This window comes from Stegodyphus dumicola, chromosome 7, assembly GCF_044657685.1.
Source record: "Stegodyphus dumicola isolate Sdum_Otavi_A_Nest chromosome 7, ASM4465768v1".
Lineage (NCBI taxonomy): Eukaryota > Metazoa > Arthropoda > Arachnida > Araneae > Eresidae > Stegodyphus > Stegodyphus dumicola.
This window is the reverse complement of record NC_140774.1, coordinates 157107931-157122451: the sequence shown is the minus strand read 5'-3', so window position 1 is coordinate 157122451 and position 14521 is coordinate 157107931. Positions and strand designations below refer to the sequence as shown.

The 14521-nt window shown below is 45.9% G+C and overlaps 1 protein-coding gene across 1 annotated transcript in view; it reads right to left on the bottom strand.

Annotated features, from left to right (window-relative positions):
- Positions 1-8449, bottom strand: part of LOC118198290 (uncharacterized) — a 79044-nt gene extending 70595 nt beyond the window's left edge. The window contains exon 1 of the mRNA XM_085821443.1: positions 1287-8449. Coding sequence (XP_085677569.1) covers positions 1287-8416 — 7130 coding nt within the window. The 5' untranslated portion in view covers positions 8417-8449. The remainder of the gene's footprint in view (positions 1-1286) is intronic.
- Between the last annotated feature and the right edge of the window lie 6072 nt (positions 8450-14521).

Sequence of the window (14521 nt, the reverse complement as noted above, 5' to 3'; positions counted from 1 at the left end):
TCGCTATGGTAAACAAATATAGTGAATTTTAAAGAGTGCATTTATTCTGTTGTGGTTAATGCGCTATCTACAAAGTAGATTTAATTCAATCCAATAAGTTTAAATGAAATGTAAGAAAAAATGCGTACAATTTAATATTCCGTACAAGGAAGTCATGTGGTGTACACATCAGAAATTACAACGTAGTTCCACTTTCTTCCTCTCAATACCAGCCTCAACGCGTGGTGAGGCAAAAAGACAAAAACCTTCAAATTTAAGTTAAACCTGGAACAGTAGTCACAGACTATACGATTCAGTTTTACTCTAAGCTGGCTCAATAATGTTAACCACAGCGCCAAAATCAATTTTTCGACAGCAACTAATGCAGAACTGAAAATTTAAAAATAGCAAAGCTAGTAAGAACTAAACGTAGAGTGGGCGCGCAGCCAGAAAACATACTCTGGCGTAAAATTCATAAACCTCGGGTTAATACTACCTAACTCCTTTACATTCTGTTGAGAAAAATAAGAAATCAGAAGCTATAGTGAAGATCTAAATAATAAACACCCACCTAAATTAAATAATAATTACTTTAAGTATGTCTTTCATGCGAAATTTCTACATCATTCCTGTCAAAGGTTTTCTTACATGTATGTACTGATGCATGTATCTACATGTTATGCATTACAGTAAAATTCCTACTATACAGACTGCTTAATCTTCTTTCAGAAAAATTAAACAAAACTTTGTTCTTATAATACCTGCTTTAATATTTCCATTGCTTCAAATAATGTTTCATTCGTTCAAATGGTAAAAGACTATATATTTCAGAATTTTAAAAAATTCTATATTATATGTGTTTTTAAATTAAATTTATGTATAATAATAATGAAAAACAATAACGAAATACGTTGTTTATTAAAACAAAGCAATTCATTTTTTAAAGAAATCAAAATAACTGCTTTTCTTTGTCTCTTTTAAAAGTTATTAGTTCGATAAATTCTAACGAGAAAATAATTTATTTATAAGACCTATGTCAATTATTTGTACAAACCAAGCATTAAGAACTTCAGCTTTTCTAGTACCACTCAATGCGAAATAAAATCAAAGCTTACTAAAATTTCGTACACACGTTTACAAGAAAAGGGATTTAAAAAAGTCATAAAAATCACAAATGATATATCAGAAAGAGGCTCAAATATACTAGATAAAATTCAAAACAATAAAACTCATTTTAAATTTATTTATTTCTCAACGACTGCAATACTTAAGAAACAAGAAGAAAGCATTTAAAAAATATCAATTACTACACTAAAGCTTGCACTGACAGACCAACTAGATTAGCTGTGGATCCTAGAGAATTAAAGTCAATTTCTCCGATATTCGCATAGTTGAGAACATGTACAAGAGCGGATACAATTTCCAATAGAACTTGCACGAGAACTTCACAGCCAGATAAATCTGTTGAGGAAGCACGAACTTGAGAAGACAAATCAGAAATAATTGAAGGTAAAGCATATGTATTTACATATCCACCATCAGTTAAAGCAGATGCAGCAGAAGATATTCGTGAAGACGAAGAAGCAGATGACAAGCGTGACGTAGTGGAATATATTGTAGAAACATCGACACCACTGGCAGCACTAGAGCTAGCAAATGCACCACCTGCTACAGCACCTTGATCGTCGCCTCCAGATCTTCCAGCAACAGCTGCCCCAGCACCGGCTCCTTGACCATATCCTTGTTGGCCTTGTCCAAAACCTCCACGTCCTCCAGATCCAGCAGCAGCAGCTGCTCCAGCACCAGCTCCGACACCTTGACCGTATCCTCTCATGCCTTGATCATAGCCTCCAGCTCCTGCAGCACTGGCTGCTGCGGCTGCTCCTGCGCCTTGTCCGGCTCCGTAACCTGGTCCCCTAGCACCACCAGCTCCTGCTGCTGCAGCGGCTGCTGCTCCAGCTCCTGCACCTTGACCGTATCCTTGTTGGTCTCTTCCGCCAAGACCTGCAGCACTAGCTGCTGCGGCTGCTCCAGCACCTGCACCTTGATCGTAGCCTCGACCTCTTCCAGCACCAGCGGCACTAGCTGCCCCAGCACCGGCTCCTTGACCATATCCTTGTTGGCCTTCTCCAAAACCTCTACGTCCTCCAGCACCAGCTGCAGCAGCTGCTCCAGCAACTGCTCCAGCACCAGCTCCAGCACCTTGATCGTATCCTCTCAGGCCTTGATCATAACCTCCAGCTCCTGAAGCACTGGCTGCTGCGGCTGCTCCTGCGCCTTGCCCGGCTCCGTAACGTGGTCCCCCAGCACCACCAGCTCCTGCTGCTGCAGCGGCTGCTGCTCCAGCTCCTACACCTTGACCGTATCCTTGTTGGTCTCTGCCGCCAAGACCTGCAGCACTAGCTGCTGCAGCTGCTCCAGCACCTGCACCTTGATCGTAGCCTCGACCTCTTCCAGCACCAGCAGCAGCAGCTGCCCCAGCACCGGCTCCTTCACCATATCCTTGTTGGCCCTGTCCAAAACCTCCACGTCCTCCAGATCCACCTGCAGCAGCTGCTCCAGCACCAGCTCCGGCACCTTGAGCGTAACCTCTCACGCCTTGATCATAGCCTCCAGCTCCTGCAGCACTAGCTGCTGCGGCTGCTCCAGCACCTGCACCTTGATCGTAGTCTCGACCTCTTCCAGCACCAGCAGCAGCAGCTGCCCCAGCACCGGCTCCTTGACCATATCCTTGTTGGCCTTGTCCAAAACCTCCACGTCCTCCAGATCCAGCTGCAGCAGCTGCTCCAGCACCAGCTCCGGCACCTTGACCGTATCCTCTCATGCCTTGATCATAGCCTCCAGCTCCTACAGCACCGGCTGCTGCGGCTGCTCCTGCGCCTTGTCCGGCTCCGTAACCTGGTCCCCTAGCACCACCAGCTCCTGCTGCTGCAGCGGCTGCTGCTCCAGCTCCTGCACCTTGACCGTATCCTTGTTGGTCTCTTCCGCCAAGACCTGCAGCACTAGCTGCTGCGGCTGCTCCAGCACCTGCACCTTGATCGTAGCCTCGACCTCTTCCAGCACCAGCTGCAGCAGCTGCCCCAGCACCGGCTCCTTGATCATATCCTTGTTGGCCTTCTCCAAAACCTCCACGTCCTCCAGCACCAGCTGCAGCAGCTGCTCCAGCACCAGCTCCGGCACCTTGACCGTATCCTCTCATGCCTTGATCATACCCTCCAGCTCCTGCAGCACTGGCTGCTGCGGCTGCTCCTGCGCCTTGTCCGGCTCCGTAACCTGGTCCCCTAGCACCACCAGCTCCTGCTGCTGCAGCGGCTGCTGCTCCAGCTCCTGCACCTTGACCGTATCCTTGTTGGTCTCTTCCGCCAAGACCTGCAGCACTAGCTGCTGCGGCTGCTCCAGCACCTGCACCTTGATCGTAGCCTCGACCTCTTCCAGCACCAGCTGCAGCAGCTGCCCCAGCACCGGCTCCTTGACCATATCCTTGTTCGTCTTGTCCAAAACCTCCACGTCCTCCAGCACCAGCTGCAGCAGCTGCTCCAGCACCAGCTCCGGCACCTTGACCGTATCCTCTCATGCCTTGATCATACCCTCCAGCTCCTGCAGCACTGGCTGCTGCGGCTGCTCCTGCGCCTTGTCCGGCTCCGTAACCTGGTCCCCTAGCACCACCAGCTCCTGCTGCTGCAGCGGCTGCTGCTCCAGCTCCTGCACCTTGACCGTATCCTTGTTGGTCTCTTCCGCCAAGACCTGCAGCACTAGCTGCTGCGGCTGCTCCAGCACCTGCACCTTGATCGTAGCCTCGACCTCTTCCAGCACCAGCTGCAGCAGCTGCCCCAGCACCGGCTCCTTGACCATATCCTTGTTCGTCTTGTCCAAAACCTCCACGTCCTCCAGCTCCAGCTGCAGCAGCTGCTCCAGCACCAGCTCCGGCACCTTGACCGTATCCTCTCATGCCTTGATCATAGCCTCCAGCTCCTGCAGCACTGGCTGCTGCGGCTGCTCCTGCACCTGCACCTTGACTGTAGCCTCGACCTCTTCCAGCACCAGCAGCAGCAGCTGCCCCAGCACCGGCTCCTTGACCATATCCTTGTTGACCTTCTCCAAAACCTCCAAGTCCTCCAGCACCAGCTGCAGCAGCTGCTCCAGCACCAGCTCCGGCACCTTGACCGTATCCTCTCATGCCTTGATCATAGCCTCCAGCTCCTGCAGCACTGGCTGCTGCGGCTGCTCCAGCACCTGCACCTTGATCGTAGTCTCGACCTCTTCCAGCACCAGCAGCAGCAGCTGCCCCAGCACCGGCTCCTTGACCATATCCTTGTTGGCCTTGTCCAAAACCTCCACGTCGTCCAGATCCAGCTGCAGCAGCTGCTCCAGCAGCTGCTCCAGCACCAGCTCCGGCACCTTGACCGTATCCTGTCATGCCTTGATCATAGCCTCCAGCTCCTGCAGCACTGGCTGCTGCGGCTGCTCCTGCGCCTTGTCCGGCTCCGTAACCTGGTCCCCTAGCACCACCAGCTCCTGCTGCTGCAACGGCTGCTGCTCCAGCTCCTGCACCTTGACCGTATCCTTGTTGGTCTCTTCCGCCAAGACCTGCAGCACTAGCTGCTGCGGCTGCTCCAGCACCTGCACCTTGATCGTAGCCTCGACCTCTTCCAGCACCAGCTGCAGCAGCTGCCCCAGCACCGGCTCCTTGACCATATCCTTGTTCGCCTTGTCCAAAACCTCCACGTCCTCCAGCTCCAGCTGCAGCAGCTGCTCCAGCACCAGCTCCGGCACCTTGACCGTATCCTCTCATGCCTTGATCATAGCCTCCAGCTCCTGCAGCACTGGCTGCTGCGGCTGCTCCTGCACCTGCACCTTGATTGTAGCCTCGACCTCTTCCAGCAGCAGCAGCTGCCCCAGCACCGGCTCCTTGACCATAGCCTTGTTGGCCTTCTCCAAAACCTCCACGTCCTCCAGCACCAGCTGCTCCAGCACCAGCTCCGGCACCTTGACCGTATCCTCTCATGCCTTGATCATAGCCTCCAGCTCCTGCAGCACTGGCTGCTGCGGCTGCTCCAGCACCTGCACCTTGATCGTAGCCTCGACCTCTTCCAGCACCAGCAGCAGCAGCTGCCCCAGCACCGGCTCCTTGACCATATCCTTGTTGGCCTTCTCCAAAACCTCCACGTCCTCCAGATCCAGCTGCAGCAGCTGCTCCAGCACCAGCTCCGGCACCTTGACCGTATCCTATCATGCCTTGATCATAGCCTCCAGCTCCTGCAGCACTGGCTGCTGCGGCTGCTCCTGCGCCTTGTCCGGCTCCGTAACCTGGTCCCCTAACACCACCAGCTCCTGCTGCTGCAGCGGCTGTTGCTCCAGCTCCTGCACCTTGACCGTATCCTTGTTGGTCTCTTCCGCCAAGACTTTCAGCACTAGCTGCTGCGGCTGCTCCAGCACCTGCACCTTGATCGTAGCCTCGACCTCTTCCAGCACCAGCAGCAGCAGCTGCCCCAGCACCGGCTCCTTGACCATATCCTTGTTGGCGTTGTCCAAAACCTTCACGTCCTCCAGCACCAGCTGCAGCAGCTGCTCCAGCACCAGCTCCGGCACCTTGACCGTATCCTCTCATGCCTTGATCATAGCCTCCAGCTCCTGCAGCACTGGCTGCTGCGGCTGCTCCAGCACCTGCACCTTGATCGTAGCCTCGACCTCTTCCAGCACCAGCAGCAGCAGCTGCCCCAGCACCGGCTCCTTGATCATATCCTTGTTGGCCTTGTCCAAAACCTCCACGTCCTCTAGCTCCAGCTGCAGCAGCTGCTACAGCACCAGCTCCGGCAACTTGACCGTATCCTCTCATGCTTTGATCATAGCCACCAGCTCCTGCAGCACTGGCTGCTGCGGCTGCTCCTGCGCCTTGTCCGGCTCCGTAACCTGGTCCCCGAGCACCACCAGCTCCTGCTGCTGAAGCGGCTGCTGCTCCAGCTCCTGCAACTTGACCGTATCCTTGTTGGTCTCTTCCGCCAAGACTTGCAGCACTAGCTGCTGCGGCTGCTCCAGCACCTGCACCTTGATCGTAGCCTCGACCTCTTCCAGCACCAGCAGCTGCAGCTGCCCCAGCACCGGCTCCTTGACCATATCCTTGTTGGCCTTGTCCAAAACCTCCACGTCCTCCAGATCCAGCTGCAGCAGCTGCTCCAGCACCAGCTCCGGCACCTTGACCGTATCCTCTCATGCCTTGATCATAGCCTCCAGCTCCTGCAGCACCGGCTGCTGCGGCTGCTCCTGCGCCTTGTCCGGCTCCGTAACCTGGTCCCCTAGCATCACCAGCTCCTGCTGCTGCAGCGGCTGCTGCTCCAGCTCCTGCACCTTGACCGTATCCTTGTTGGTCTCTTCCGCCAAGACCTGCAGCACTAGCTGCTGCGGCTGCTCCAGCACCTGCACCTTGATCGTAGCCTCGACCTCTTCCAGCACCAGCTGCAGCAGCTGCCCCAGCACCGGCTCCTTGACCATATCCTTGTTGGCCTTCTCCAAAACCTCCACGTCCTCCAGCACCAGCTGCAGCAGCTGCTCCAGCACCAGCTCCGGCACCTTGACCGTATCCTATCATGCCTTGATCATAGCCTCCAGCTCCTGCAGCACTGGCTGCTGCGGCTGCTCCTGCACCTGCACCTTGATTGTAGCCTCGACCTCTTCCAGCACCAGCAGCAGCAGCTGCCCCAGCACCGGCTCCTTGACCATATCCTTGTTGGCCTTCTCCAAAACCTCCACGTCCTCCAGCACCAGCTGCAGCAGCTGCTCCAGCACCAGCTGCGGCACCTTGACCGTATCCTCTCATGCCTTGATCATAGCCTCCAGCTCCTGCAGCACTGGCTGCTGCGGCTGCTCCTGCGCCTTGTCCGGCTCCGTAACCTGGTCCCCTAGCACCACCAGCTCCTGCTGCTGCAGCTCCTGCACCTTGACCGTATCCTTGTTGGTCTCTTCCGCCAAGACCTGCAGCACTAGCTGCTGCGGCTGCTCCAGCACCTGCACCTTGATCGTAGCCTCGACCTCTTCCAGCACCAGCTGCAGCAGCTGCCCCAGCACCGGCTCCTTGACCATATCCTTGTTCGCCTTGTCCAAAACCTCCACGTCCTCCAGCTCCAGCTGCAGCAGCTGCTCCAGCACCAGCTCCGGCACCTTGACCGTATCCTCTCATGCCTTGATCATAGCCACCAACTCCTGCAGCACTGGCTGCTGCGTCTGCTCCTGCGCCTTGTCCGGCTCCGTAACCTTGTCCCCGAGCACCACCAGCTCCTGCTGCTGTAGCGGCTGCTGCTCCAGCTCCTGTACCTTGACCGTATCCTTGTTGGTCTCTTCCGCCAAGACCTGCAGCACTAGCTGCTGCGGCTGCTCCAGCACCTGCATCTTGATCGTAGCCTCGACCTCTTTCAGCACCAGCAGCAGCCGCTGCCCCAGCACCGACTCCTTGACCATATCCTTGTTGGCCTTGTCCAAAACCTCCACGTCCTCCAGCGCCAGCTGCAGCAGAGGCTCCAGCACCAGCTCCGGCACCTAGACCGTATCCTCTCAGGCCTTGATCATAGCCTCCAGCTCCTGCAGCACTGGCTGCTGAGGCTGCTCCTGCACCTTGTCGGACTCCGTAACCTTGTCCCCTAGCACCACCAGCTCCTGTTGCTGCCCCAGCAGCGGCGCCTTTATCATATCCTTGCTGGTCTTGACCATAGCCTCCTGCTCCTGCAGCAGCTGCTGAAGCTTGAGCTGCACTTGATCTCGTGATGTATTCTTCGGTTGTGTAGTATGTAGTTTGGGTTGATATGTCTCCTGTTTCTGTTGCAGTTGTACTTGCTGCAGATGCTCCAGTAAATGGACCTTGACCGTAGCCTTGACTGGACAAACCTGCGGCTGTAGCTGTTACGGATACTGCGCTGGGACCGTAACCTTGTCCTGTACCTATTCCTCCTCCTGACGAGGCTGCTGCTCCTGCGGATGATCCGGCTATTTCATTTATGCTGGCTTGAGCAAACATAGTTATTAACTCACCCATCTCTCTCAGGAATACCTGATCTACTGTTCCTGTTGTTTGCATGAAAGCATCAGCTAATGCATCCATTATTGCATTGGTTTTAACACCCAGTGGTTGGCCTCCATCTGATGAGACGGCTATTTCAGCAACGGACGATGCGAAAGCCATATTTAGAGCTTGGAGTTTCGATTTGGAACTTTTTTTGGATCGAGCCATTCTGTCCATTGCGTCCATAATTGTGTCACTTATGGACGATATGTCATCCATTTGGTCATATGTAAAAGCTCCAGAACGAGCTATGGACAGAGTAAATGATTGCAGAAGGCTTTCAGCAATTGCAGGATTTCCCCATATTGCTTCACCAGCTCCGAAAACCGTAAGAAAATGAGCGCAGGAAACTGCGACAAAAAACGCTATTCGAGTTGACCACTGCATGATTGAATATCGCTTGCAGCTCTTCGAATGTGTGCTGTGAGGAGCAAAAGAATGTCCTTTTATACTCTAAAAAATCGGGATGGTCGTGAAAATTCGTGACCCAGCGCAGCTAATTCAACAATTTCATCACGCATTTTTTTGCGACTTGTTTGCGTCAGATGCGACGAAACATAGGTATGATTCATGATCACCTGCTTACCGTGCTTACCGTGCGTAAGGAAGATCACGTTTCTCTGAGATAAGAAAAATAGTTGAGGTCCCAGTTTTCAAGTATCTATCGCTTAATTTCGAATTTTACTCAAACTCGGAAGATTCAAAAAGTTCTTACGTATATATATACAAAGAAGCAGGCAGAAAGTAAAAAAAAAAAATGAACCTATTTTTTGAACAAAGAGCCAAGAAAAGGGAAATTCAATGTCAATAAATTTCAAATTATCCCATAAATATACAAAAAATAAGAATTAAGAAGCCAAAAATCTTCAAAAAATTGTGATTTGGGATTTTTGCAGTTTCAAATTCTCTATACTTTTAGCTTTTTAAAAATAACATACTTTAATCTCTATGATAATTAGAACTGTAAAAACTCTAGTTTTAATCGAATGCCTTGATAAATGAGGATTTTTACATAAATATGCGTTTCAACCCCAAATATATTTTTTTATACTTATTGCACCTTTTCTCAGGAACTACTATTCACAGGTATGTAATTTTTTTAAGTATGTAAATTTTTATGGTTTAATTATGTTTTCTAATATTTACTGGAATGAGCTTTTTGTGGTAAACTAAGGAAAAAAAATTTCCAAATTTTTTGGGGGGAGAAAATAGCTGAACTTTACTATGCCTAATGCTATATTCTATAAATTATTCTAAAACTCAAAATGTTTCGAATACTCATTTCAGTATGATCAGATAGGTGTAGTTTAATTACACAAATAAATTTCAAATGTGTAACTGCATCAGATTTTGAGAAAAAATACATCGAGAATGGGCAATTTAACATTGTCGGTTTAGAAGATTCAAACTCCTTATAGAAATATGAAGATAAAAATCTTTTACTCTTTTTTAATATTTAGGTCTTAGTTTCACATTTCGCTATTCTTATTTTGTATATTTATAGGATATTTTGAAAATTATTGGTATCGAATTTCACTTTTTTTGGTGTCTTTGTGTAAAGTGGGTTCTAAATTTCTTACCTTTTGTCTATACTGATCAATTTTCAGTAGCATACTGCTCGAAAATACCTTAAATAGTTATATTTTTAATAACAAAATTGTGGTACTATATATTCAGCTGAATTGAGCCACAATTTAAAAGTGTATTCAACACATATATTTGAAACACTAAAAATTACGCACTATCGCTTTGGATCAAATAATAGTTTTCTGAACATTATGTTACATTAAGACACAATAACACGCCGAATAAATACTGATTCAGAAGTCAAACAACAACGCTGATTTTTGTTGTTTGACTTCTGAATCAATTATGTTACATATTAATATATAAAAATTTTCCTCTAAATGAAAGTAGAAACTATGACTTACCCGTCTCACCAACTATTTATGTTTAATTTATTTTATTTATATGTATTTATCTATTTTATGTACCTAACTATCTCTAAGCCTTTCTCTCTCTTTTACGTATCATACATTTTTTCATTTTTTATTCTAAAAATCGGAAAGGACAAGAAAGAAAAGTGTAACTAAACAATAAGTTAGAAACGTTTTTACTATCTACAATTTTTTTCTTTATATTTTTTGAATGCAATGTACGTTTCTTTTCCACCTATAATATAAGATGATTTCTTGACTTAATTTTATAAATATGTTAGGTATGGAAGGCTTCTTATTATGAAAAATTTAATAATGCTAGGTAATGACCATATACATGGATAATTTCGTAATACCATGGATACATTTTGATGTATGGCTAAATAACTGAATTGTTTTTTTAATTAAAAAAAAAAAGGTGAAAATAAATTTTCTAGTAATACTAGCTGGGTATCTAATCAGAAATATATTTTTATTTAATATTTCTAATTAGATATCTCGCGATTTAAATGCATTGTTAATTAAATCAAACAGGTTGAAAACTGAAAAATAAAATTAGGAACTGCGTTTTATTGCTTTTAAATCGCTTGAATCGATAATCAGTAACAATTAAGATTAAATTCGAAAGTTAAGGATATTACGTTCTGTGGAATAACAACACGTTGGTGAGGCGAAGATAAACGTATTTTATTTAAGACAGTAGAAACACATAGCATTAAAATCGTCGAATTTGTGGCTTAAAAGCAAAAGATAAATATCTTTCCCTTTTTCTAACGGCAACAGTCTGTCACATAGGAGATGAAAACGTTACATTTCGAATAGCGAGCTTCAAATTTCGGCCTTCCAGACACACATGTACGGGTTGAGGACCATGCCTAATTAAAATTGGATGACTCTAGGCACCCCCAATTGTCCACAGTGCGGGAACTACTAGGAAACATACAGATTCCTACATACAGACTCTACATTATTTAATAACAGAAATGTAAGTTTGTGTTTGATATGAAATTACTTTTGTATTTTACGTAGAATTGCTGATAAGCTATTCAGAGTCGAATCATAATCTGACGAAATTTATTAACTTGGAAAACCAGATATGCAAGTACTTAGCTCTCTGTTATTAGATAAGGCTGTTTTACAGTGCCTAACTTTCTTCACTTGTGCTCTTCAGTTTTATTTGTAAATATCAGTTACTACATACTAGCAAAATGACTTTTTCTTTCACATATACTATTAGTCACATTTTTAAAATGTTATTCGAAGCTTTTTTTTGTTTTTAAAAAAAAGGTTTATTCGAAAAGATCTGAAAATTAACCCACGTCAATATTCCCACATTTTAAAAACAGTTTGCATTTAATAAAAATGTGAAACTTCATCAGATACCTTTAGCTGAACTTACACTTTTCATGCACTTTGGCATGAATTTAGCTAATTATTTCGAGTAAGAATATTGCATTCCTCCATAAGAATTTTTCTTGAATAGAAGTTTCGAAGAATATCATGTTTACTTGATTTTTTTTCAACTCAGTATATACATATGGTAAGAATATGGAAGGTTATGAGAACTTCCGGACAGCTGTATTGTTACGGTTTTTGTATTCATTTATTTTAGTTTGCTATTTTTAATAGAATTGTTATTAAATTGTTTCATTTCCCCGTGCAATGCTGCACGCGACTTATTTGAAGAGAAAGCTAAACCAGAAAAATTAAAAATACAGGAGCACGCGCTTTTAATAAATAGAAATCTCGTAATTGCACGCTTTTGCTTTTCGAGAAAATGTCAGAACATGCTCGTGCTTGATTTAAAAAGCTTATAAAAAGGAAGAAAAACCTCTCAATTCAGTGGTTGCTGTTTACTCTAGCGAATTCGCGTATGTGGGGAAACAGGCGACCCTTACCATTATATCTTTCATGCCCACTTGCTGCCAACCTACAAGTCAAACACCCTACTCAAGTGGGAACAGAATTCAAAAGATTCCTAATTAACCATCAACACACCTACAAAAGCAAACTATTCATAGGCAAACTACAGCAACAAGGTAGAGAACTATGCCACTCATAAATAATAAAACTGAAACAACACCTTGTAGAGACCTTAGGTATTTTTTGGAGGCCGGAGAGATGAAAAATTAGCAACGCCTTCGCCGGAATCGAACCGCCGACCTCTGGAATATCGGCCCAGTGTGCAGACCACCACACCACGAAGGCACGCCAAAAAGGTGGGAGAAATACCTTATAACCTAATTAATTGTTATCTTCACCTTGAACCCTGTATACCGTTATATCTATACCTCAAGTATCTGCACCCCAATTTATCTGTATGTGTGCTCTTATCTAAATTACTTGTTACTTTAACGTAATTTATTATGTCAACAGAGTAATGTAATGACCTGATATGTAACAGTGTAATGTAAGTAAGTGTAATGTAATGACCCGATAATGTAATGATCTGATATGTAATCCTTTGTCTTTATAATAAATACCAGAAAAGGTTAGTGCAGGGGCGCAATACCATTTTTGTTTGACGATGTTGTGGTGCCCCCTGCACTTTTTCCTGTCTTGTCCTGTACCGAATTCGCGGTGAAATCGGATTATTTTTCCTTGTTTTGAATTAAGTTCTGTTGAATGTTTGAGTAGTTTAAAAGATAACTGCTGTGAGATATTGCAACACTGTACGAATATCTGAGGAAATTTAAGAATTGTGTTTTATTTGCTGTGATAATAATAAATCTTATTCACTTTTCATCGGACTTATGCAGTTTACTACAAACCCGTACACACGCAACAATTTTTGGTGTCAGAAGTGGGATTTTGAATGCCAATTACAAGAGCGATGAAAGAACAGATCAGGCAGTTGATGACTGCATTTGCTGCATTTCAAGCATAGATGTAAGCTAGTCAAGAATCCATTAAAAAGTGATGAAAGCCGTTCAAGCTGGTCAAGGAAATAGGGAAGCCGATCAAGAATCAGTTAAAGAGCAGATGAAAACCGTTAAAAAAAATAGATTACCTGCACAATAGAAAACAAATTTGATTCTATGGAAGGCAGAATAGACGCTGTTGAAAATAAAGTTGGAGAAATTCAAGAAAGAGTTTCTTCTGTGAAAGAAGAAGAGTAGAAGCTCCACAGTAGAAGAGAGAGTTTCTACTGTGGAGCAACGATTCGAAGGAAGAGTTTCGGCCGTCCAACAGCGAATCGAACAACAAATTGAAGAGTATCTGTCATCCAAGAACATATCGAACAACAGATTGATGACAGTGTTTCTGCAGATGCCAAAGAAGTTATAATTTAAAGAAATTCGTAGCGACAGCAGGGAGCAATTCGAAGGCTTTAAATTTCTACCCATGCCTACTCGTACCTTTCTGAAGCTGTCCACATACGATGGTAAGACCTCCTGGCAAGTATATAAAACATAGTTTTCTATAGTCGCGGATGCGAATGGATAGGATTCCCAAACTATGGCCTGTCATCTCGCCGCTTCTTCAGACTCTTCCCGAAAACCAAAGACTAGATTTCTAAGCTCTGCCCGGCGAATTGGTGCTGCGCTTTGGGGAAAAACTGTTAAAAAAACTACAGCATGTTTCAATTAAAATCCTGTCAACAAAAGTCAACCGAAACACTCCAGGAACTCGCCACGGATGTTGAAAGGCTGTCCCATCTCGCCTTCTCGGAGTGCCCGACAGGAACAAGAAAACTTCTGTCCCTACAATACTTTATCAACGCCATCCGGGATTCTGAAATACAGAAAGTTCTACGAATGGGGATGTTAACTATTTGAAAAGCGCTTTACTGTACGCCATGAAATTCGAGGCAGCCCAGCAAGCAACTCTGCAACTCGTAGAGATCACTACCCAATCAGAGCTGTGCGAGTCCACGACCCAGTGGATCAATTCATGGCTCGTTTAGATGATTTGACAAGACAAGTCGATGCATTGATACGGGAAAGTAATGGGAAGAAACTGGCTCTTAAGTGTTGCAAATGTGGTACTGAAGACCACATACGACGGCATTGCCGAACGCTCCAGGGTATGGAAAATAAAACAGATGATTTTACAAGACCAGTCAGTGCCTTGAGATGGAATAAGAGTGAAAAGATACCAGTCCTAAAGTGCTGGAACTGCGGTGTTGAAGGCCACATACGAAGGAACTGCAGAACACCCCAGAGCATCCAGAATAAGATAGACGAATTGCACAGAGAATTAAATGGCTTGAGACGACAGAAGAGTGACCGGAAACAAAAGTGCTGGAACTTAGGAGCTGCAGACCGCGTACGAAAAAACTGCAGAACACATCAGAGCAGAGAAATTAAAACCATTTCTCAGCAACGAGGCAAGAAACAAATTAATGATTATATCGTAGAGCGGGGTTTGAATGAATACAAAATACCCTGTTTTAAAGCGCTCAAGATTTCTGCGGTGAGTGGCAACAGTAACGGACTGTCCATCAATGGATATATATGGGTATATCGGTGGGGTTGCTTGCAATATGATCATTGACACAGGAGCTAATGTTACCATCATTCGGAGAGATTTAGCTAAACAATTTAAAGATGAA